Source organism: Protopterus annectens, chromosome 1.part0, assembly GCF_019279795.1.
Source record: "Protopterus annectens isolate FY-2018-M chromosome 1.part0, PAN1.0, whole genome shotgun sequence".
NCBI lineage: Eukaryota > Metazoa > Chordata > Ceratodontiformes > Protopteridae > Protopterus > Protopterus annectens.
Genome location: NC_056725.1, coordinates 1,890,999,570 through 1,891,024,614, shown reverse-complemented (window position 1 = coordinate 1,891,024,614; position 25,045 = coordinate 1,890,999,570). Strand labels below are relative to the sequence as shown.

Below are 25,045 nucleotides of genomic sequence, written 5' to 3'. Positions count from 1 at the left end.
GAATAATACCAATTATTGTGATGATACATTGTAATATACTGGTTCTTAAGTTAGCAAATGCACTGCTTAGCCAACCAAAAAGTGCCCGTTGTTTAGCTGTACTGTTCAGATCTTTGGCCCTTTGCTCCATGAAATTGGCCAATTTTGTTTGTTCATCATGATAGTCACTAATATAGGAACAACACTGACTTCCTATGAGGGCACATGACCCCCCCCCCTTGACAGCTAGCATTATGTCAAGTGCCAGCCAATTTTGTAGTACCACAGTTCAAATTTTAGTAATTTCTTGATATGTCATCCTGATGTGATGTGAAGTATGGTTTGCTACTTTCTGAAGAATTTGAGCAAGCATGGTAATTTCGAGCACTGTCCTTTGCACTCCATACCCAGGAATAAAGATTGAAAATATTTGTTCTGCCCAGTGAATTGCCTATTTATTTTTCAGTCTGCCTGCTAGAAGGTTTTTGAAATGTTGAATAGCAGGATGATATAGCCCACAAAACAACATCCAGACCAGTTTGTAGGCAACCGTGGGTAGGCACGATCACTACCATACCTCTCAACCTGGAAACATCAAAAATCTGGACAAGGGCCATGAAAAATAGGTACAAATCTGTAAGCTGATTAACATCTAATTTGCATACAGAATTACGTAACCCCACCCACTCTGATGGAATTGTGGGATACCAACTTTCGAACACAAACTGAAGAACAGACAACCAAAATATGGCACCGGAGTCCCCCTGCAGCTATTCCAATGTCCCATTACCTGGCTATTTCACCTCATTTACCATAAACACTAATTTGCAGCACATCAATGGGCAAACACTAACAGACATCTGATAAACAAAGCAAAACTGTCTCACAATGAAAATAGACTTGGCATTAAAACTTCTGTGCCCTTGAAACTCACATTCATTGAAACAGCATTGAAACCTGCACCACATCCAAAGAAAATGCATCTGGCCAGTGATGGATAAAGATTACCTTTTTGTTTTCAAATCATTGGCCCCTTGCACACAAAACAAGAAACATACAGGCATTCTTTTCTTTGATACACCTCCCTGACTTTTATTAAGTTATATTCCTTGTATAATACAGCGCAATTTAAATTTATTGTAGGAATGAACATTTTTCCAGTAGACTGTAATGTAGGCAATGAAAGAAAATGCATGAACCAATAATTACAAAACTGCCCAGTTCAGAACATTTCCGTCATAAAAGGCTACTTCCACACCCAAACTATAAACAAAATGACTGTAGTGCAAGCCATAGGCATCTTGCACAGCTTCTAGCACTTATTTTCAATTTCGTTTTTTTTTAGGGGGGGCAAAAGGTCAAACACCAGGCAGGGGCACATTTTAAACATTGCTTGCATAATTTTGGAAAGTTGCTAGAATAAATTGTTGTGTTACCCCCATGCAAGTTACTGGCAAATGTTGAACCCAGAACACTACGTACTTTGAATATAGACTAAACCCTTATAGTTAAGCCAATATAGAAAAAAAATGTATTAGCATTTCTTTAGAAACAGTACACAGAATGGCAGCAAAATCAAACATAGTTTTACAAACAAAGGAGGGGGACACAAAGGAAGAATGCAAAACACTGAGGGGAGCATTCAGCATGGAAATCCTTTAGAGGTATATGCAACTGATATCTAAGCAACTCACACTATTTCTAAAACAAATATTAATTCTGGAAATCAATAATGGACAAGGGCAACAGGTATATAACAGAGTCATTTCTACTGAAATGTTTACAACCTGATAACCTCCCTCAGAAGCAACACCAGATTTGCAGCTTAAGGTTTGCAAGCAAGTTTGCATATTTAAGGATCAGTATAATGTGGGTAGGTGATAACTTTAAGCACAGTAAACTCAACAGACGGCACTGCAGGCAGACAAGCATATCACAGTATGTTTCTATAAATATGCTAACAAAAAAAACCAAAACATTTCACCAGATTTGCAGCTTAAGGTTTGCAAGCTAGTTTGCACATTTAAGGATCAGTATAATGTGGGTAGGTGATAACTTTAAGCACAGTAAACTCAACAGACGGCACTCTAGTCAGTGCATTCCCAATCACCTGTATTCATCCTGATCTGTGCCTTGCCCTTTAGTTCATTAGGGATCTGGCAGTGCAAGACCTATTTTTCCACAAAACAAACAGTCCTGCAAATAATAGAACCAAACACCTAAACCTGTTTCAGCACAAACATATTGCTGTGGAGAGACAGACATCCTACAGTGGCTATCCCTTCTCTGGAAATAATACATTTCCTCTGTAAGTTAAGTAAAGTGACACACTACCTTCTTTTAAGAAGGAATTAGACAACTGAATTGGTATTCATCAAATTCACTCCTGGTATGACTGGCCAACTGATTCTTGGAAAATGAATTAAGTCTAATGGTGGATAAGTTCGTTTTCAGATTCCAGAAAAAAAAATCATATCTTTCACCTGTTATTTATGAATGTGTGTATTTATTGAAGCTATACTTCTCTTCATATTTATTTCTATGTATTGTGACGTTGGCACGAACTGAAAAAAGCTCTGATTTTTGTGCAAAGAAAGAGGCATAGAATATATGTAAAGTTGGATGCTCTTTAACTTCCGTTGAATGACTCAACTGAGATACTGCAACCGAAGCCTGATTTGCACATCTCAGTGGGTGACTACTTAACTAGACAGGTAATTAAAATGTTAACATACTGAAGGCTATTCCTTCTGCTGCATCTCATTTGTAAAAAGTGACTGTCAGACAAATCCCAACAGCTCTTGTCAAACAGTCAAACAGCATGTAGATGCTATTATAGATAGTATCAAGAGAAAGCTGTTGCTAGAAAAATGCTTCTGCTGAGCAAGATTTCATCTTAAAGAAATTCTGCAGAGTTGCAAACATAAAATAATGTATTTCTTGCACAAAAAATGGTGAAAATAACTGAATACTATAATGATTTATTTAGTGAATAATTACAACAGTGAACAGTACAAGATGCAAGAGAAAACAATAGCAGCCATAATTTAATTTTCCTTTCGATAGTCATCAGCTTTTAACAGAGATTCTGGTGTCCCTTTCTAGTATCCTCGCTCAGGCAGATAAGATTACTCCAAGTAATTCCTAGCTTGATATTGAAAATATTGTGTAATTAGCATTTTACTACAGATAAATGCACTGAATGGCTAAAAGCATTTTTTCTCAGAAATACAGCTAAAGGATTGAGATCTGCCAGGGTCCCCATATCACACATTCCTGAGTCACACAGTAATCATCCCTGTAAATCAACATTCCAAACCTGGTACAGTAATTTTCTAAGTATCATCAAATTTCAATCTCATTGCAGCTTGAATAATCGCCGAGTTGTTACATGGCTGCTTTCTCACCATGGCGCAATGGTTGAAAAAGTGTATACATACACTCAGTGGTTAACAACATTCATCATACATACACATATACACACACACACACACACACACACACACACACACACACACACACACACACACACACACACACACACACACAGGCAGACAAGCATATCACAGTACGACTACGTTTCTATATGCTAACAAAAAATAAAACATTTTCACCATGCAATAGTCCCTTGCAAAGCCAGCATTTCTCTCGGCGACATCGCAGCAGCACGTTTCTGTCCGAATCCGAAATGCCAGAACTTGAAGATTTAAATCCTTCCCTTATAACCGAAACCGACTGGCTGGTAGTGCTCTAATTTCAAATTCTCAGCAAGGCACTAGTTCCCGCCTGCTCGCAGCCAGTCGGAAATGATGACGTGAGCTCCTTGAGCTCAATTCCGACTGGCTGGTAGTGCTGATGGCGCTGACGTCATCACGCATGTGATGACGTCAGCTCCGACAGCGCGAAAATTAAAAAAATAAAAAAAACAAACGCAAAGAAATCGGAAATGAAGGGGGTCACTCGGGAATCGTGGCACCCCTTCATTTGGACCCCAAAACTCGGAAAAAAATGAGTAATTCGGGACGGTTGGGAGGACTGATCACTACAAATGTAGTAACGACCCTCTATCATGCCCATACCATGCCCCCCAGTCATAGCCTTGTAGGTGAAAAGAGTTCAACATACTTTCATGTCTAGTGTCATTGCATCTACTGGTTCCCATTGGTACAATTCCATTTTTGGCATAACATGTGTCTGCTTAATTTGTTGTTGCAAGCTGGAGAGACACAACCTTTGAAAAGTCAGTTACGCTATGCCAAATTAAGGTAGTGTCACTAAGTTCCTTTTCAAATATCACTTGGGATGCAGGGATCGAAATAATGGAAATCCCTGCCTTAAAATGATGAGGTATGTGTTACATTTAAGTCCACAGCATATTGTTGAAGAACCAACAGGAAACTACTTTTTCTTGATCAGTTTGTAAGAGGAAACACAACAACCTGCTGTCACTGGATTTATCATGGGCTGCCATCTGAGTTGATTTTCTCTTTTAATCCTTCATTGGGGCAGAAAGTTTGTCTTACATATTTCACTCTTCCTTCGCTGATAAAGGTGATTCATCTTGGACTTTCATATGACAAGTCTTTTTACAATGCAATGAATGAATCCAACATGATAGTCCTACACAGCGACCTGCAGGACCTGAAAAGAGCTTTTCCACTTTGGACTCAAACAGTTCTTTCTTTGGAAAGTTTTAACATAAACCCAATTACCGGGCCGTTGGTGACAGAGCTGGTCAGGAGGTTGAAGAAGAGCTTCTTGTACAGTTCTGTGGTACTGCTGCAAGAAATGAATACGTTTTGTGCAGTAAGACAATATAACATCATCAGTTAGAGTCAATTCCTCATTTGACACAGGAGGACTAGCTGGAAAGGCCATGGATATCCTGTTGTAGTATTTAATGTACTCCTTATACTCATTAATGCTAAGGGAAGTGCCTCTGGCCATTTAAGACTTACCTTGGCACAGATCTTGGCAGTCTTAGTTATAAGGGTCCTATTGACCCTTTCTACTAATTCAGATGACTGTGGATGGTTGGGACTGTGAAGATTTAATCTACTGTTAACAATCTTACATAACTGTCACAGAATTTGCCCTGTGGCATGGGTAAGCTTCCACTCATGCAAAAAACATGCACACTATGACAAGAATGAAATTTAAATTACAGATCTTTGGCATCTGGACAAAGTCCAGATTCACATTAACAAAAGGTCCCCAAGGTGGTGGTAAACATGCAGCCTTAATACTTGCATTTTTTCTAACACTGTATTCTAAATATACTACACAATTGACATACTAAAGTATCAAAGAAGAGACATGAGGGGCATACCATCTTCAATTTGATTAAATAATGCTGTCTTATCTGGGCTGGTAAATGATATATCCTTATCAAGTAAGGTAGCAATGAGGCAGGCTTCACTAGTCAGCCAGCCAGATGTCACCATAACCCACTGGCAGATTTACTGCATCCATCGTTAAGCCATCTCTGAACTTCTCCCTGTGATGCTTCAGCTTGGAAAGTTGATAGTATCTTAAAATCAAATACATCATCACTGTTAGAGTTTTGCAAAAACATCACATGTGGTTTTGCACAGTCCTTCTACAATTTGCTTAGCAGCTTAATCTGCAAAATTATTTCCCTCTGAAACAGTATCTACACCCTTTTGATGGGCACAACATTTAACTACTGCTAATTCTTTAGGTAACAAAAGAGCATCTAAAAGAGCATTGACATAGAAAGAATTTTTAATCTGAGTTCCTGCTGAAGTTAAAAATCCCCTGTTTCCAAAGTTGTCCAAAATTATGTACAATGCCAAAGGAGTAGTGACTGTCTGTATAGACATTGGGAACTTTTCTTCTCTGGCTAGCTCACAAACCCTCTGTAGAGCCACTAACTCAGTTACCTGGGCAGAATATACACCTTCTAATCTTTGCTGAAGTAAAACATCATTACTGGTGCAGACAGATATCCTTGTGACCAAATTTCCATTTTGATCCCTTCCACAGGAACAGTCCACAAATAGATCTAGTTCAAAGTTGGTTATAATTGTTGTTGTTTGTCTTTCGGCTTTTCTCAGTAAGGGGTCGCCACAGCGGAACTCCGGTCCTCTCATGATTGGCAGTAGATTTTTACGAAATGCTGAGTTGCCAGCTCGATGCTCAACCTTCAACAAAGGCATGCCCATTTATGCACACATGTCTTTCGAATGCTACCCAACCGCAGGGAGGACATGCAGACTCTACACAGAAGGCACTCCCAAGCCCAGCTGAGAATCGAACGGGAGAACCTCCTGCTGTGAGGCAACAATGCTGTTGCCATATGACCGCGGCTACTCAAAGTTGGTTATAGTAATATCCTTTACGTCATCACCAGGAAAAAGCAGATAATTAGTCTTAAACATACACAATCATGCTTTTTGCCATTGTCAGCAGTAGATAACAAAGATGCAGGATTTAGAACAGGACAGAGTATGGAAGGATCAGAAAGAAGTCTAAATTCATATTTGGTTAGATGTGCATCCAAGGGATTGAGCTTTTATTTTAAATAAGCGAGATGATACAGAATGAGGGATGGCTACAGTAAGATCGTGTCTGAGCACCAGTGGTTGTGCAACATTGACTAGAATAGTGGCAGCAGTCACCAGTCTTAAATACAGTGGAAATCCCTTTGTAACAGAATTAAGTGCTGTACTATAACAAGCTAATGGATGATAGTTTCCCCCATGTTTCTGTGCTGACACTCTCTGAGAAAACCCATTTCTTTTGTGACAAAATAAAATGAAAGTCTTTCCTTAATATGTTAACCCTAAGGTTGGGGCAGTAGCTAAAGCTTCTTTTAAATTTTGAAATGAATTTTCCTTATCACTACTCCAAGGGAGGGGATCTAATTTTAAAAGATTTATCAAAGGTTTGCAGTTTTTACACAGTTGAAATCCACTGTCTGCAATATTCTGTCTTACCTATGAAGGATTAAATGACCAGGATAACATACCTGAAATGATCATAGTTGCAACTTTTCTCTGAACACCTTATGTTCTTTTTCTGTAAGGATAAGTTAAAAGGTGTATTGTATCCTGCTGACACTGCTGAAAAGAATCAGGTGTTATTAGTAAATCATTTACATATTGCACTAATACAGACCCACCTAAAAATGTCACATCTTCCAAATCCTTTTTCAGAATCTGAGAAAATAATGAAGGAGATTCAGTGATCCATGTGGTAGTTGAAAAAATTTCATGGAGCTGCTTACTGCTTGGTGTGATGGATTTGAAGTGTTCTTAAGACACTCAGTCTTGCTGGCTGGATTCTGCTAAAATTCAAAGTCTGGTTATATTTGCATTCACAGTCTGTTGCATACAGAAACTTGCAGAATATACACTGATGAGAGAATATACTTTGCAGCACTTGTCTTTAAGAGCAGTAACCAATAACTTTTATAATAAATCAAACTGGACAAACGTTGCAGCTTAAAAGTACTGTTCCAACTTTACTTCTCATATAGTACAGATGATGTGAGAGATATAACATTTACCTTAGGACACATGAGTCCCTACCATACCTCTAACATAACTGGATTTATACAGCTCTTTATATACAGTTTTAGTCCTTGGTATTCTATTTTGGAGAATTGCTTATCCTGTAGAAACAATACTAAGCTTCCTTGTTTAACAATGTCTTTTCTGACAGTGTGAATATCCTGTAACAGTGTCCTGTTGTTCATGCAAAAAAAAACATATTTTTGAGGAAACACATTGTTCTGTATTCTATTTGGATCTGTGTATAAAAACATCTGTTCTTGTGCTAATGCTGATAAGTATATCCTGTTTTCCATGCAGAAAAACATATTTTTGAAGAAACACATTGTTCTGACAGTGTGAACATCCTGTATTTTATTTAGATCTTTGTATAAGAATGTCTGTTCTTGTGCCATATCCTGTTTTCCATGCAGAAAAACATATTTTTGAGGAAACACATTGCCACAGTGTCATTGTCCATTCTTTAAAAGCAGATTTTGCATTTTTTGTTCTTGCATACATCCTGTTTTTAAGTCTGTAAGGGAAAAATGTCCATTCTTTAAAAGCAGATTTTGTATTTTTGCTCTTGCATGCATACTGTTTTTAAGTCTGTAAGGGAAAAATGTCCATTCAGCAGATTCCTTTTCCAAGCCATGGTAATTTAGTATGGATGCTGATTACATATTACTAAACTCTATTTCTACATTTAAGCAAGCTTTATCTTATACCTTATTTATGTTGCATAATTGCAGCAAAATTACTTTCAACCTTAGTATATTGTTGAGCACACTCTAACAATTCAGTCTTTTTTATTTTAAACTAGAGAAATAAATTCAGCATTATTTGGTAATACTTTTTCATTATGACAATTAACAACAGTAACTTGACTAGCTTTTGCTAAGCAGACTTTAATACATGTAAATAATATGCAACCAAGCATTACAATAACAATAAAAGAAATTAAAATACAGTGATTTTTCCTGTCCATCCTGTAAATAGATTACTAAACCATTCACTCCAGTCATCATTCCAGTTTTTCTAGTATGTTGAGACACTTGTGCAATCACTTCTAAATGTGCTTTTACAGATTCTGTTTTGTCTGGAATAAATGTACAACATTGTTCTCCTATTAAAGCACATGTACCCCTTGTGATGCTAATATGTAATCTAATGCCATTCGATTTTGCAAAACCATAGTTCGTATTGCTGTCATTTCGACAGTAATGTCAAGGACTGCATTGAAAGTGGCATTTGCCAATACCTCAACTAGTTTAGATAGTTTTCTCAGTTCCCAGATGGCTTTTGCAGCCCGCACCAAGGAAAATACCTGCTCCAGAGATTACATCATCTCCTAAATCCATATCTTTTAATTTAATATAATCAAGATTTTGATGATATATATGTGATGTATCTAAGGTGTCTACTGGATTTTCTGGACTTTCAATTACAGGTAATATATCCCTTTTCTTTTTTGTATTCCTAATGTTTCCTTTTGGTAACTCTTTTACATGATGCATTGCTGGTACCACCAATCCTATATAACAGGTGCCATCCCATCCCTTTGGTAGACATTTATAAGCATATTTACCACAGATGTAATATAACCCATCTGATAGAGCAACACTGCTATTTACCAGACTGCCATTTACTTGCCCCATAGTAGGAGTTTTATCATGTACAACTGTAAAGTTTTTATCTGTTTTACTTCTCCAACATGTAATATTAGTTTTACAGTCATTTTTGTCATTTTGTGAAAAATGAAATATTGCTGTGTCACTTAATATTAACTGACCCTTAATTGGTATTAAAATAGGAAAACCATGAGAAAATACTCCACGTACTGGTATGTGGTTGTGAAAATTTATCATTTCAATTGTTTGAATACAATTGCTATTACCCACTGGAACAGTTCCATTTTGTTGAAAACATGTGATCCCCTGTACTATAGCAGATAACTGTACTCTTGCTTTACGTAATTGTACATTTATAACTTGATCTCCTGTTTCATTTATTAATACTCTCCAACTACTAAGAGAATTTAGTGGAATAGGTATTAGAGGCATTACCCCTGTTATTTTTGGTATTAAACTACATACCCAACAATTAGAAACATTCATGCTTTTTGCATACCAACATTGTCTTGCTAAGAAAGTGTTAAAAGATGGTGACCAGTCTTGTTCATTTTTCCACATTTTTTTACTCTCTCTCTTATGTTACTTTACAGTTTAATTAACAGGTTGTAAGTATAATTTAATACTAAGCAATACAATAATAGTTAGTATGATAGCTATTATCAATTTAAAAAAACATCCTTTAAATAGAAATTCCATTGTTGAATCATTTTGCCTTTGGTCATCCGAAACTGGATTTCCAAAAGGATGCACTTTAAACCATGTCAATTTCATTAGGGTTTTCTCTGTTGGAAACCTACAAAAGAATACATTTAATCAGATTTACATTGTTCACTATTTTTTATCATTCTTAGTTGATCTTTATGTACCAACATTGTTCTGTTTTTCTTTTTTCCTTTGATTTTGTACACTAATGGTCCAATTTGTTCCACTACTTCAAAAGGGCCTTGCCAATTGCTAGCCCATGGTCCTTCCATTTGGAATGTTTTTACCAATACTTTGGTTCCACAGGGAAGGTTTTCTTCAGCTGGTATTATTGGCACCTTTTTCCATAGATGGAACGCTTGCTCCCTTGCATTATAGTCACATATACTAGTAAGTTGTTTTAGCCATTCCTGATGTTTGCTAATTTCTAGCATATGCCTACCATTAGGTAAATCTGGATCAAATGGTAATTGTATGGGCATTTTGCGGCCTGTCATTATTTCATATGGGGAAATACCTGTTTTGCTGTTTGGTGTTGCTCGAATACCCATTAAAATACCAGGCAGATGATGTACCCATGTATTGCCCTTTTCCAAGCATGCCTTTTTTAGACGCTCTTTAACGTCCGATTCATACGTTCTACAATGCCATTAGATTGTGGATGGTATGGTACATGAAACCTTTGCTGTATGCCTAACAAATTACACATTTGTTTAATGAGATCACTAACAAACTGTGGGCCATTGTCTGACTCTATAACCCGTGGCCATCCCCAATGACAGAAAATATTTTTCCATAAGGCTTCTGCTGTTGCCTTTGCTGTCATGGTTTTGGTAGGAATTGCTTCTACCCATTTTGAAAAGACGTCCACTACTACTAGTAGATATCTGTAACCTCCCTTTGTTGTTGGTAATGGACCTGCATAATCTATTTGAACTGCATACCATGGCCCATCCGCTGGCTGTACTCAATGTAACTGAGGCCTTTTGCTTTTAGCATTTACCTGAAGACAGATTAAACATTCTTCTATAATCAGTTTGCAGACCTTTTTTAAATTTGGGTTCCAATACTTTTCTTTTACAACTGCCCATAACTTATCAGTTCCTATATGGCCCAGTATTTGGTGATTTAACTTGACCAACTGGCGTGCCAACTGAAATGGTACATATGGCAACTGTAACCCTTTGGAGGTTGTGTATGCATAGTACTCCTTTGGTGGTATACCTGCCAATCTGCACTGATCGGTTTCTTCTTTTAAGCCCTGTTGTTTTGTATATTTACAAGGTCTTTCTCTATTGACTCTTTATCTAGCTCTTTTAAGACACTAACTTCTACATTGGCATACTCATATTCTGGAAGTTCTTTTCCATTTTGTGCTGCTTGTTTGGCCAAGGTATCAGCTAACACATTTAATCTGTAAGTTTCACTGGTTGGCTTTTGATGTGCTTTTACTTTTAAGATGCTATACTGTCCTTGTTGTTTTGACATTGTTATAACTTTATATATGTCTTTTAATACTTCAGCATGCCGTAATGGTTTACCTACACTATCCACAAATCCTCGTCTTACCCATGTTTCCATATGTAGTCTTAAAGAATTTACTAACATAAGCACTATCTGAAAAAATGTTAATAGGATTGTAATACTTTAGCACATACAATACTGCCTCCAGTTCAGCTCTTTGAGCTGACATATGCCCTGGTAACTTGATTATTTCAGGAGAACCCAGTTGTGGATTCTCTGGAACTATGGCAAATCCTGTCCAGTATCTGCCTTGGTCCCAATATCGTGCTCCATCCACAAAGATGGATGGCTTAAAGTGATCAAAATCAGATGCTAAAAATTGCACCTCAGGTAACATTATCTTTTCTAAACAGTTATGCTGTTTTCCTTCATATCCCATATGGTTTGACAAATGGTATTTATCCCCTGTCTGTATAGTAACAGTTTTCATTCAAAAAGTGCCATCCATTTTGCAAAGACTGCCTGACTAATACCATCTGTAATTTTATTCATTTCAAAACTGTCTATCAAAGCTTTTACAGCTTGATGTGGTGTTTGTACTATAATGCTGGAAAATACGGTCAAATATTCAGTTTGTTTAATACCCCAGTAAATGGCTAATAACTGCTGTATACATGGATGGTAACCCAATTCCACTGGAGTCATCTTTCTGCTAAAGAAAGTGACTGGGCGTAATGTTTTTTCCATTCTGTTGTCACTACCATGTGGCCATTCCTGTAGTAGTACCACAGACAGTGTTTTTTTCCTGCTGCTGCTTGTAACACAAATGGTAACCTTGGAGTGGGCGCTATTAGTTCTGTAGCTTGTGCTAGTTTTATTTTATCTGTGAAAATGCCTCCTCTTCATGAGATCCCCACTCTAAAAAGGTGGAGTTCTTTTGTTCATGTAACATTTTGTATAGGGGAGCAGCCACGGCTGCATAATCCTGTATAAATTCCCTATTGTAATTCATGATTCCCATGAATTTATGTAAGTCTGCTATAGTCAGTGGCTTTTCCATTTGTAAAATGCCTTGTACACGTACAGGGCAAGGAGATCTTCCTGTTGGTTTTATAATAGTACCTAGAAACTTAACGTTTTGTGTCATAAACTGAATTTTTTCACTTTTAACCTTAAACCCTGCTTGCTGTAGAGTATGAAAAACTGTCTTAAGAAGCCGTACATGCTCCTCTACTGTTTCTGACTGAATTAAAATATCATCAATGTAATGTATTACTGAATCATCCTTTTCCAAATGTTGTAGAATGGATCCTACTGTCTGATGAAAAATAACTGGACTGTTTTGAAACCCTTGTGGTAACCTTGTCATAACATATTGCTGGTTTTAAATGTAAAGGCAAATCTTGGCCAATCTTTTTTCCTGAGTGGCACTGCAAAAAAGCCATTTGCTAAATCTATTACTGTAAACCACTTACTTTGTGGCTTAATATGTGCAGCCAACTCTGGGACTCCTGGAATCAAGTGTGCTCTAGGAGTGGTATATTGATTAACCTTTCGTAAATCAATAACAAGACGATAACTACCATCTTTTTTCTTAACTGGCCAGATTGGTGAATTTGTAGGACTGTTGCCTTTTTGTATAATCCCTTCTCTTTCCCATTCTGTAATACATTTTTCCATATGTTCTATTGCTGCCCTAGGAATAGGATATTGTTTTTGAAAAGGTGGTATATAGTCCTGATCACTTCCTATTCCTACTGGGCTTTCTAGTTTCCCACAATCACTGGGACCCTTGGACCTTAGATTTGGGAATTGCTGTTGTAAATGCTTCCATACATCCTCACTGTCTGTATTTGTATAGCCTGTAGGTTTTTCAGGTTTGTCAGGTAGAGAGATTGCATAGCAACCTGTATTTTGCTCTTCCTCTCTTTGTTGTTTGTCTCCCATCCACAGAATTTCATTAGGTAAATCAATTACTATGCCTAAAGGTCCTAGAATGTCCATACCAATAATGGTATTTGTGCAAGATGGATGCATTAAAATGCACCCTTCCATATTTGTCCCTCTTGACTAAACTTTATGTCCACATTTTGGCTACTCACTGCATAGCATCCTGTGCCATTAAATGCTGAAATGCAAACCTTTTATAGGATTTACTGGTAACTGTCTGTTTGTGACAGATACTGCTGCTCCTGTGTCTATTAAGACATTTTTCCACAGTGACCCCTCTACCCAAATATCAATCAGTGGTCGTCCATCTCGACCCTTTTTAAAGGTAGTCAGGAAAGATACCAGAGTAGGGGGGGCACATCCCTATTGTAAGGAAATCCACTCATCATCTCCTTTATTATCAAATGCAATATGACACACCTCATGTTTTTGTTTGTCATCTTCTTCTGTGTCTGAATGATCTACATATTTAGGTTTTTCAATCTCTTTTTTAACTGTTGCCTAGCTATTCCTTCTGCCTGTTCTATCAAATGTTTCGGATTTACAGGTGAAACTGTTTGAAAATCTACCGGGCATACTTTTCCTTTTCCTGTATATTGATGGCTCTTATAACTGTTTTTACTAATATTGTAAGGTTTTTGTACATGATCCTGCTTTTCTGACTTTTCTTGTAAATTTGTTTGCTCTCTTTTTGGAAACACTCCCTGTTCTTCCTTCTTTTTGCGCCAGGCTTTGTAATGATCACAATTTTGCTTAACGTGTCCTATTTTTTTACAAAAGAAGCATATTGGTGCCTTTTGCTCATTACCTGTGCTTGATCCTGGTACTACAAGCATAGAGGCAGGAGCTGGTGGTGCTGACACAGCTCTTTCTGCTGGTGGTTGGTCACACCATCTTTGCCTTCCCCTGTTTTTGACTTCACCAATTACTTCAAATGGCTCACTATTATCTTCACATGCAAAGATATGGTGTGAGTATAAAGTGCCATCATCGGCCATTGTCCGTCCCCTCATTAGTTTTTGTACCAAATCAGTGAGGGTATCAGAATTTTCTTCATAGATACATTTAATATCCCTGGAACCCTTTGACTTGTTCTAAGAAGCAATGTATTAACTGTTTTGTATGTCTCTTTTTCCCATGTCTCTGTCTGTTTTTATATATGATTTGAAATGCAAGTCTAAAATGATCACTTTGTTCCATTAATTTATCTGTGATAGTAATTTTAAAATTATCTAATAATTTGGCTGTGAGAGGCTGCCCTTGTATAAATGCCATTAAAACGGCTGTCATACGTCCTACTTTAGTGTTCAACTGATAATCATCTTGCTTTAATTGTATGAAAGTTTTAAAACATTTGGGAATGAAAATCCAGAAACATCTAAGTAATGCATCTGTCCATATATCAGATCCTGCTGTATATGCCACCCATTCTTCAAATGTAAGCATGTTATAAAATATGCCTTTTTTATCATTCCACTGTGGTAAACTCTGTAATAATCTAGACTGTGTATATAAATCTGTAGTGGTTCCCTGTCCCTGTCCTATAATTTGGACTGGTTTTGTGTTTTTTAACTCTTCTTTAAGCTGGGATATCAAAATAGTATTTTGGAGGTTAGTCTCTATTAATTCATCTAATTCTTCTTCCTTTTCCTTCAGATGCTGTTTAAGGTCTGTCATTTCTACCTGTAAGTGTTTAAGGGATATATGATACCTGTTATTGGATTCCTCTGTTGACTGCAGAGCTCCTATGCACTTTTGACAGAGATCTTGGATGTCAGTTTTGAACATTTTAAATTCATTTTGTTTCTCTTTTAAAAACTTATTAAAGTCTTCTGTCAATGTATCATAAGCTTTGTTTCTGTCCTCATCTGTATGTGTAGCCGTGGCATCATTCCATGCTTGTACATAATTTTTAAAGGGAGTTACAAGATCTACAGGGACTCTGTCAATAACAGATTTGATTGTTGTTGTAATTCAGAAATTAATGTACTGACAGGACATAACTGCTTTACATCTGGATATAATGAAAACTGTGTATCCTTAATTAATTCTTTATCATGAACAGATCTGTCTGCACAGTCTAGTTTTTAGCAATATCATGCAATACTTGTTTATGGCATATTACACAAAATGCAGTTTCCTTTGAATCACACAATAAACATTTACTATGATATACTTCATTTTTTTGTTGCAAATACCAATCAAATGTTACAATCCACTTACATAATGCTGGTATGTCAACTTGCCCTAACAAGGTTTTACACTTACTAATGTGTTGTGTATACCAACATTGCAATTTACTCCATATTTTATCTGGTTGTTCTGCTACATTGAGTAAAACTTGGCTTACATTTGCTAGAATTCTGCCTGATAGCATCCATACTAAAAAAAATGTGACGAGAAAAAGTCTTACCAGTGAGCAAGAAAACAGGTGATCAGGCTGTTGTTGCAGATGGCTGAAAATTTTTCAAAGTCACTCGAGAAGCTGGGAAAGCACAACAGGCAGTGGACTGCTGTGCTAGTGGATATTCCCCTTTTCTTAGCGAAGTTATGGCACTGCGACTGGAACTTCAGTCTCACTCCGAATGTAGACGTCTAAAAAACTGTACTACTGCAAGCTGCATAAACTGGAATACTTCTGTTTAGGATTTACACATATGTACAAATGTTAGTTACTGCAATTTAACTGAAGTGACCCTCTGCAGGGCTTACCATCACTCCTGTGTTTGAATGCAGATTGTAGGTTCAAATGCAGGCTAGCTTGCCATTGAAAAAATTACATTGATCTCACGTCAGGGTCACCATTGAAAAATTTTATGGCGCTTACTCTGCTTACTGCTGCTTGCTTACTGTGGGATTTGAAGTGTTCTTAAGACACTCAGTCTTGCTGGCTGGATTCTGCTAAAATTCAAAGTCTGGTTATATTTGCATTCACAGTCTGTTGCATACAGAAACTTGCAGAATATACACTGATGAGAGAATATACTTTGCAGCACTTGTCTTTAAGAGCAGTAACCAATAACTTTTATAATAAATCAAACTGGACAAACGTTGCAGCTTAAAAGTACTGTTCCAACTTTACTTCTCATATAGTGCAGATGATGTGAGAGATATAACATTTACCTTGGGACACATGAGTCCCTACCATACCTCTAACATAACTGGATTTATACAGCTCTTTATATACAGTTTTAGTCCTTGGTATTCTATTTTGGAGAATTGCTTATCCTGTAGAAACAATACTAAGCTTCCTTGTTTAACAATGTCTTGTAAGAGACCAGCTTTTCTGACAGTGTGAATATCCTGTAACAGTGTCCTGTTGTTCATGCAAAAAAACATATTTTTGAGGAAAGACATTGTTCTGTATTCTATTTGGATCTGTGTATAAAAACATCTGTTCTTGTGCCAATGCTGATAAGCATATCCTGTTTTCCATGCAGAAAAACATATTTTGAAGAAACACATTGTTCTGACAGTGTGAACATCCTGTATTTTATTTAGATCTTTGTATAAGAACGTCTGTTCTTGTGCCATATCCTGTTTTCCATGCAGAAAAACATATTTTTGAGGAAACACATTGCCACAGTGTCATTGTCCATTCTTTAAAAGCAGATTTTGCATTTTTTGCTCTTGCATACATCCTGTTTTTTAAGTCTATAAGGGAAAAATGTCCATTCTTTAAAAGCAGATTTTGTATTTTTGCTCTTGCATACATCCTGTTTTTAAGTCTGTAAGGGAAAAATGTCCATTCAGCAGATTCCTTTTCCAAGCCATGGTAATTTAGTATGGATGCTGATTACATATTACTAAACTCTGTTTCTACATTTAAGCAAGCTTTATCTTATACCTTATTTATGTTGCATAATTGCAGCAAAATTATTTTCAACCTTAGTATATTGTTGAGCACACTCTAACAGTAGTGTCCATGTATACTGATGTCTCTTATAAGTAAAGGCAAACAGAAACTGACTTTCAGGGTGGATAAGTATAGAAAAAAATGCTGAACACAGATTTGCCACAGAAAAGCATTTTGCTGCAGGTGGTATGCAACTCAGTATTGTTGCTGGATTTGGAACCACAGGAAAAGTTGGTAATATTGTATTGTTTACAGCCTTCAAATCTTGCACAAGCCTGTAAGTATCCTTCCCTGGCTTCTTTACAGGGGGAATAGGAGTATTGCAAAGTCTTTTAGCTGGTACTATTATTCCCTGTTGTATTAAAAATTGAATTACAGGTTTGATTCCCTATTCTGCCTCTGGTTTCAGTGGATACTGCAGAACGCTAGGGAGATGTTTACATGGATCCAGTTTTATTTTACTAGTTCTGCAGATTTTAATATACCTATTTCATTAGCATGTTTACCCATAAGTTAACAGGTGCTTGCTGCAACAGTTCTTACATGTCTGTATACCTTCAACAGGCTGTTCCTCAGCTTGTGCTAAGACTGCTTATAGGTCCCCCTCTGATTGTGTTGGAACATCCATATACACCCCTTCTGGTGTACAGTAAATAGTACAGCCCAGTCTGCATAGCAAGTCTCTTCCTAGCAAGTTCGCCAGTGCTGTAGTACTCAAAAGGGAAAAATGCCTTTCCTCGATAGGTCCTAAAGAAATAGGTTTAGGCTCTGAAACAGGATATGTAACAGACGTATTTGTTAATCCATCTGCTTTTACTTTATATTTTGAGACTGGTGTCTGACCATCTGAAGTAACATTTAATAGAGACCAAATGGCTCTAGTATCCACCAGGAAAATAATTTTCCTTGAGTTTATTTCTACGCTAACATAGGGTCCCTTTTGATCTATTTGCAGCACAGGACCAAGATTTATTTCTATTTCATTATTCTGACATAGTCAGTATAGTGATTACTGACTCTTTCCAATTTGAGGAGGTGGTAGAGGAATGCATTTTTATTATAATTTGGTTGCCATTCAGTCCTGGTATCTTGGACTGTCTGCATTCAGTTGTGTGGGCATTCTCCTCTCTTATCTCCTGCTTCACCACAATTGAAGCAAGATCCATCAGATGAGACAGGAGGAGCACCACCAGCTCATTGCTGCCAACCAGCTGCACCTTGTTCCCCTCTACCAGCACTCTTACTAAACCCCCGTAGCAACTCATGTCTCCCTTCCCCTGCCTGTGCTACATCCCCTTAGGGCTTCTAACTGCCTTATTTACAAAGTTAACAGCTTATCCTCAGTATCCTTTCTCTTTTTTCCTGATATTCTGTACAGTGATTTGCAACACTTAATAATGACTCCAAGTCCTTTCCTTGCCACTCTATAAGCACTTGCTTTATTAGATTTTGTACAGGGGCTTGCAGACCCTGTGCAAAAACAGCTGCAATAGCTGGCTTAGCTTGTACTTCTAGATCTGGTATTCTTGAATGTTGAGCAAACACTGCTTTAAGACAGCTCAAATAATCTGCAGGGGCTTCCCTTTATTTTGCTTACATACCTGTATCTTAGACCAATCTGTCCTAACTTGACATGCTTCTGTAATTTTATTTAACAACCCTGTCCTTTTGTCTATAAGTATATTCCCTGTGAGAGTAAAATCTGTTATTTATGCCTTTCAAGCAACTGTTGTCTTATTTCGTCTGAAGTGACTACCCAAATCAGCTGGTTTAAATCTGTCAAAGTAGGGATGTAAAATTCTATTATGTTTTTTAATTTGTCCTTAAATCTTAATGGGTCTTCTCTAATATTTGGAAAGCTTTTAGACATAGTATCCAACTACGCAGGGGTCCAAGGACAATGAACAAGCTCTCTATTAGTCCCCAATATTTCTCTGAGTGTTGTCAAAAGATCCTGTCCAGAGGCAATGACCTCTTGTCCTACCCTATAATGTGAGAGTTTGTAGTTAGCCACAGGAGTGTCAAATACTAGTGATCCTGCTGAAAATGAGAAAAGAAGAAGAAGAAGAAAAGGAAACCTTCCCGGCTGCAGATGCCTGTTCTGAAGATGAAGATTAAACAGGGGAATTAGGTTGAGATATAACAGTACCATGCTGACCTGGTGTCCATTGGACAGTTGACTGAAATTCACTGGTCTGAGAAACAGCAGAATCTTGTACAGGACACACCCGTACTGGTGCACATGGGGGTGGGGGTGCAGTGGTTACTGGAGGATTATCATCCTACTCTGAAGTCTCTGTTTTTTGGCCATCCCCAGTTTCTTCCAAAACCTGCTAAGACAAGATAAAGGGATTGCTGTTTACTGTTTGCAATGCCTTCCTAACCTCTTTTATCTGTTGTAGCAACTTCTTATTAGTATTATGTAATCCCCTTAATGCTGATTTCTTTTTCCTGGTAAGAGCTTCAGTATACCAAGAATAAAATACTGCCCATTGTTCCCCAGTTATTTTGTTTTTCTTTTCTTCCAAAATACCCCTCAAATTCCGTAATTTATCCTTATCATAAGTTGCATTTAATGGAAATACTTCACCAGGGCAATTTTCAGTAAGCTGAAACCACTCATTAAAATACTTACAACTTTACTTTCCATAATTATGGTACACAAAATATGCAGATGTTCCCTTTGCAGAAATTTGATCCTGCCTTCTTAACTTTGTTCCCATTTTCTCTGTTAAGACCTACATTGTAGATCCTGGATACTAGTAAGTCAACAAAAACCACTACACCATTTCAAATGTGATACAGGGAGGAATGGGTAGGAATACTTACTTGGTCTTCAATTTTCTGTTAGTACACTATAATGTGATAATAAAGAGAATGCAGTTGCAAGGCACTTGAAATATAAAGCGACTATTCATAGGAAACTATACCTTGCATAATCATACATATGGTTTTCAGTTTTCCATTGACATAAACATATTATAAACATTTTATTTAACTCATTTGTGAAGGAACTACAAGTTAACATGCATTTTGTGAAGAATAGACATGAAACATAATATTTTTCCATAGCAACTCTTTTCTTCCATGGAGTGCCATCTGTGGTAACATGAAAGGAATATTGACACTTCCATGCATACCTCTCCTCCCTCAAAAGATCAAGAGATCCTGCTATAACTCCAGTGTGTTGTAAATGTTCTTTTCTCAGTCTAGCCATGGAATATTCATACCATTGCTTAATTTCTAGGAAAAGAAATATTTTATAAGCTGCTCACTTGCACCATGTTCTCCAAAAAGAGACGTCACTGTTACAGATTGATATTCCACTAGTGAGCTTGCATTGCCATGGTATATGTAGAAGTGCAAAGCATTTAAGATTTTTCCTGAATAGGCTTTTCTGTTTTGGAGAATAGTGACAGGTGTATGCCTTTCTTTAGAGGCAGTGGGTCCAAGAAACACTTTAATCATGAGCAAAAAATTTAATATTTTCTTTGTTCTAAAAGATGAGATGTGAAGGGAGATATTTTCTAAGTAACTGTGTGACCATTTTCTTCTGCAGTTTTTCTTCAATTTGTTTGCTGATTTCCAAAAAACACCAGCACAACTTGAATATATTCAGATGTTGTTATACTTTGCTGCTCATCCCGATCCAGCAAAAGGTTTTTACAGAGCACTTAGTATTGCTTCTGGAACAGAAGTTCATCGAAAAAATCAAGCCTCAAACTTACTCAAGGTAAATTTTTACTGTAATGTATATGTTTTGGGCATAGCTATTTATTGCAAAATGTAGCTTCACAGCTTCACATCGAAGTGCTTAATTTGTTTGTGGACTGAAGTCTTACCATTCAGGCTGTCAGACTGCATGATGTTCATCATTAGATCAGTGTTGCAGTAGTGCTAACAGATGGGACTTATCCTGACAAAGATACTTTATGTCAGGGCAATCTTAGGCACACCTTCCTCTCACGCTGTACATCCGACCTTAGACCTATGCATGAGACTACATGCTAGTACTTAAGGGATGTACAGGAATGAAAATACTCAGAACTTTCTTTCTACCAGTACATAAAGCAAGACTCCATCTGAATCTCATTCAGCCATACAAAAGGATCCAGCTACCTTCACAAGGGACAGCTCTGCTTATTTTTATTTATTTGACATTTGTTTACTGAGAAAGTCCAACTGGGATAATATCCAATTTTCAGGGGAAGCCGAGGGGAAAAAAAGTTCCACACAGGTGTAATATAGTTACAGTTAAATAACAAAGTTATTACAAAACCTAATGCAGAAGAACAACATATTAACTAAGTAGAAAATTCACAACTTCAGCTCATACAGGGTGCACTTATGCATACAAAGGACAAATATGACAGAGATAACAAGCTGAGAAAAAAAAACAATGTGATAGTTAAATAATTCACAAGTTACAGTTCATAAATCACACACATTGAGCACGTACTTTGGAAAAGAGATGGTTAAATAAAATAACCTGAGCGGAATTATATTTGTCCTTTATTTAAGAATCAGATTGACTATGTTCAGAGAGAAGGGATAAGTAAGAAGTATGCTGGGTAAGGGGGACTATGTCACTTTGAGGTAGTGCAGGAGCAGAGCCAAGTCTTATTTAGGTATTCTTTTAGTAAATGATGATGGAGATGTTAGAGGTAGGTCTAATTTGTAGAAGGATATAATTCCATTTTTTAGCAAGTGAGTATGCAGACACTTTGGACAGAGGATTTGTAGTGTTTATATATGCTGAGAAGCTGTTCTTCATTAGATTGAAGTGGTCTGTTAGGTGATAGGAATGGAGAATAGGACAAAATCAGAGCAGCTGTAGGCTTTGTGAATAATGGCATGTGGAGATAAGCTGTATGTAATCAAGTATTGAGGCAGTACAAGCCAAGTCTATGCCTTAAGGGCAGTACAATGGTTGATGTGGTATTGTAGCATGCCTCCAGCTTATGTTTAACTGCAGTCTGAAGGTTAGTAAGTATGGGTGCACCATATAAGAGAAATTGGAGAATGTAGGTAGTGGTAAAAGTGGTTTTGGTGGTGTTGCTAAGGAAGTTTTTATAGCTGCAGACCATTCCTTATTTTTGACAAGCCTTTTTTATGTTATTTTTTTATCATAGGATCATAGGAGGTTACTCAACCATTTCAAGCCTAGCTGTTTCATCCCAATGTAATACCATAGATACTCTAGTCAATGCCCAGGATTGTATTTATTAATGACTGCCCATGTCCAGGAGGGTTGTGGGAGCTATCCCCAGTAAGAATTTATGGTGCCCCATCCACTCGTCCAGGTTCCTTTGAACAGTGTCATAAAGGTGCTCTGCTTCACATGAATTTGCAGCATATTCCAAAGGCATGGCAGTCGCTGTGAGACAAGTCTGTTCCTCCAGCCTGTCCTATTCATGTTGCAGGCCATATTTAGGTCCCAGGAACGGGTAACTCCAGTCTTGCTTGATTTTGAAATGCACAGCAAATTAATTAGGTTTGGATCATAGATTGCTCTGTAAGCCAGGCATAAGTTTCCCCTAAGAAGTCAATACAATACTGAATATAGTGACAGGGACATTAGTAGGTCTGTGTAAAGCATGTGCTGCTGTTCCTTAATCTTCTTAGTTAGAAACCTCTGAGGTCTCTCCAATTGCTGCAGGTGCTTTGTACGGCACATGCCGAAAGGGGCATTATACTTAATTATGTGCCTGATTAGTGATGAGTATATAGGGGTTATAACCTCCTTTGCTCTAGAGGTGATGCCTTTGCTAATCAAGTGTGCTACATAGAAAGCCTTCCTTACTACAGTAAACACATGGTGGTCAAAATTAAGGTCACAGTCTACTTGTGATCCCAGATCTCTTACCACTTCATTGTTTATTAATTTGATAGTGTAAAGGGGCATTGTTTTTTCCCAAATAGAATAATGATGCATTTCTTTGCATTCAGTTTGAGACCGTGACTAAGACACCAGTTGTTGGTCTGCATAACACCCTTCTGAAGTATACTGACATAATTTGGGGATTCAGTAATTGCACCCAGTTTGCAGTTGTCCAGAAACTTGGTCAGCCATAGCCCCTTAATTTTGGCCTGAACTTCTGAAAAGTTCATACCAAACATTAGGGGCCCAGCACTGACCCTTGGGGCACAATGCTGGTGACAGGTCTACTAGTTGATGTGCAGTCACCCACTTTGATAGTGTGTGACTGGTTTGTGAGCCAGTTGGCAATCCATCTTACAATAACACATACATAGCTCTCTTCTAAAGACTGCTTGAATCATAGAAGTGAAGGGATGACATTGTCTCTGATCTGGGGTTTGAATCTAACACATCCAGCATACTGTACTGGTATCACCATCACTGGATTGGCAAGAACCTCTTTTATAGGTTTTGCAGGTAAGTACTAGGCTAGCTGCCCTTGCAGCTCATTTTAAGCCTAGCCAATTTCCCCATAGGTGACACTCAAACCCTGTATCTTGTGCCTGTGAGGTAAACACTTTAAACATTATGCCAACCCCAGTTGGCATACAGGTTAAATGTAAGATTATCAACTATAACCACTCCAAGAATTTTTGTATGGGGGACTACTTCAATTTCAGTTTTATTTGGGGAAAATATTTTGAAATTCACTTTGTCAGGCATGTGCAATTTGTGGAAAAATTGTAGAAACTTTTTTTTTTTTTTTTTGTAGGGTTGAGTAGTAATTTGACATTATGGAGCCAAAAAGCTTCTTGTGTAATATGGAAGAGTTGAGACAGGTTATTACATCCACATAGAAGTGTGGAATCATCAGCATATTGTGTAAGAAAAGCTGGACCTGCAGACATATAAAGGTCATTGTTAAAGATAATAAAGAATAGGGGACCAAGAAAAGAGCCTTGGGGTACACCAGTGAAGACATGCAGGCATGGAGAGAGGGTATTTTACCATTTTACATCTTGAAAATTGTAAGTTAAGTAGCTATCACACCACTGTAATAAAGAAGGGGATAGTCCAAGTTGAGACATTTTGTACATGACTTTAGAGTGATAAATTGTATATAAGGCTTTGGACAAGTCTAGGAATAGGGAGAAACAAGCTTGCCTAAATCCCTGTATTTGTTTGTAGTCAGTGAATGATAACAGAACAGTAATTGTATTGTGTGCTGGGTGGAAGCAATGTTAGCAGGATATAGTGGAGGGGTTGTTTATGAATAGATAGATCTCTTTGCCTATACTCGTAATGATCATCTCATACTGTTTTGCTACAGTGCTCCTTGAAATGAAGCCTGAAGAATAGACAACTTCTCCTTTCCAAGGAAAGAGAAATTCCTGTATTGTTCCCCCTTTTATCTCATCATAAAGATCCTTCTGTAGATTTAGAAAGACAATCCAAAAATACTTTTAATGACCCTCCCCCCTCCTTTGGCCAAGACAACATTGCCTTTCCCTTCGTTTCCATCTAGCCAAAGGCAATCGTCACATGTTACTTGCAGGATGGACTTGTTCACACATCAGAAGGGCTCTCTAACTCATCCAGGCATAAATACACTGAACCTCTCAGTCCGGATGATAGACTTCTAATTCCTTTCAGGCACCTTTATTCTGAGAATGTGTTACAGGTAACACAGGAAGCTAGAACATTTTTAACAAAAAATGTTGTATTTCAAAATGGAAGAAATTTTCTACACGCTGCCACAAAAGAGAACCATATCATTATCAAGTAAGGATTCCTTTCATCTTCTAGTATTTGTGTGAGTTTCTCAGCTCAGGTTTGGCATGCACCTCTGTTAAGGTACATTTCTTCAGTTATTTCAGCCTGCCTACCAATTGATCAACCTTTTTCTTCGTGGTTTGAGATCAAACTGTTCTTAAAAGATGTCCTACACATTAGATCACCCAGAAAATCTGTTCTTCCTCTGTGGGGCCAAAATTATGTCCTTATAAATTTAGCAGTCACCCCCTGA

General features: G+C 37.4%; 1 protein-coding gene across 1 annotated transcript in view; it reads left to right on the top strand.

Annotated features, from left to right (window-relative positions):
- SPEF2 (sperm flagellar 2) overlaps positions 1-25,045 on the top strand; it is a 2,540,087-nt gene that overhangs the window by 2,070,690 nt on the left and 444,352 nt on the right. Inside the window, exon 27 of the mRNA XM_044069998.1 lies at positions 20,659-20,832. Within this exon, the coding sequence (XP_043925933.1) occupies positions 20,659-20,832 (174 nt within the window). The remainder of the gene's footprint in view (positions 1-20,658; positions 20,833-25,045) is intronic.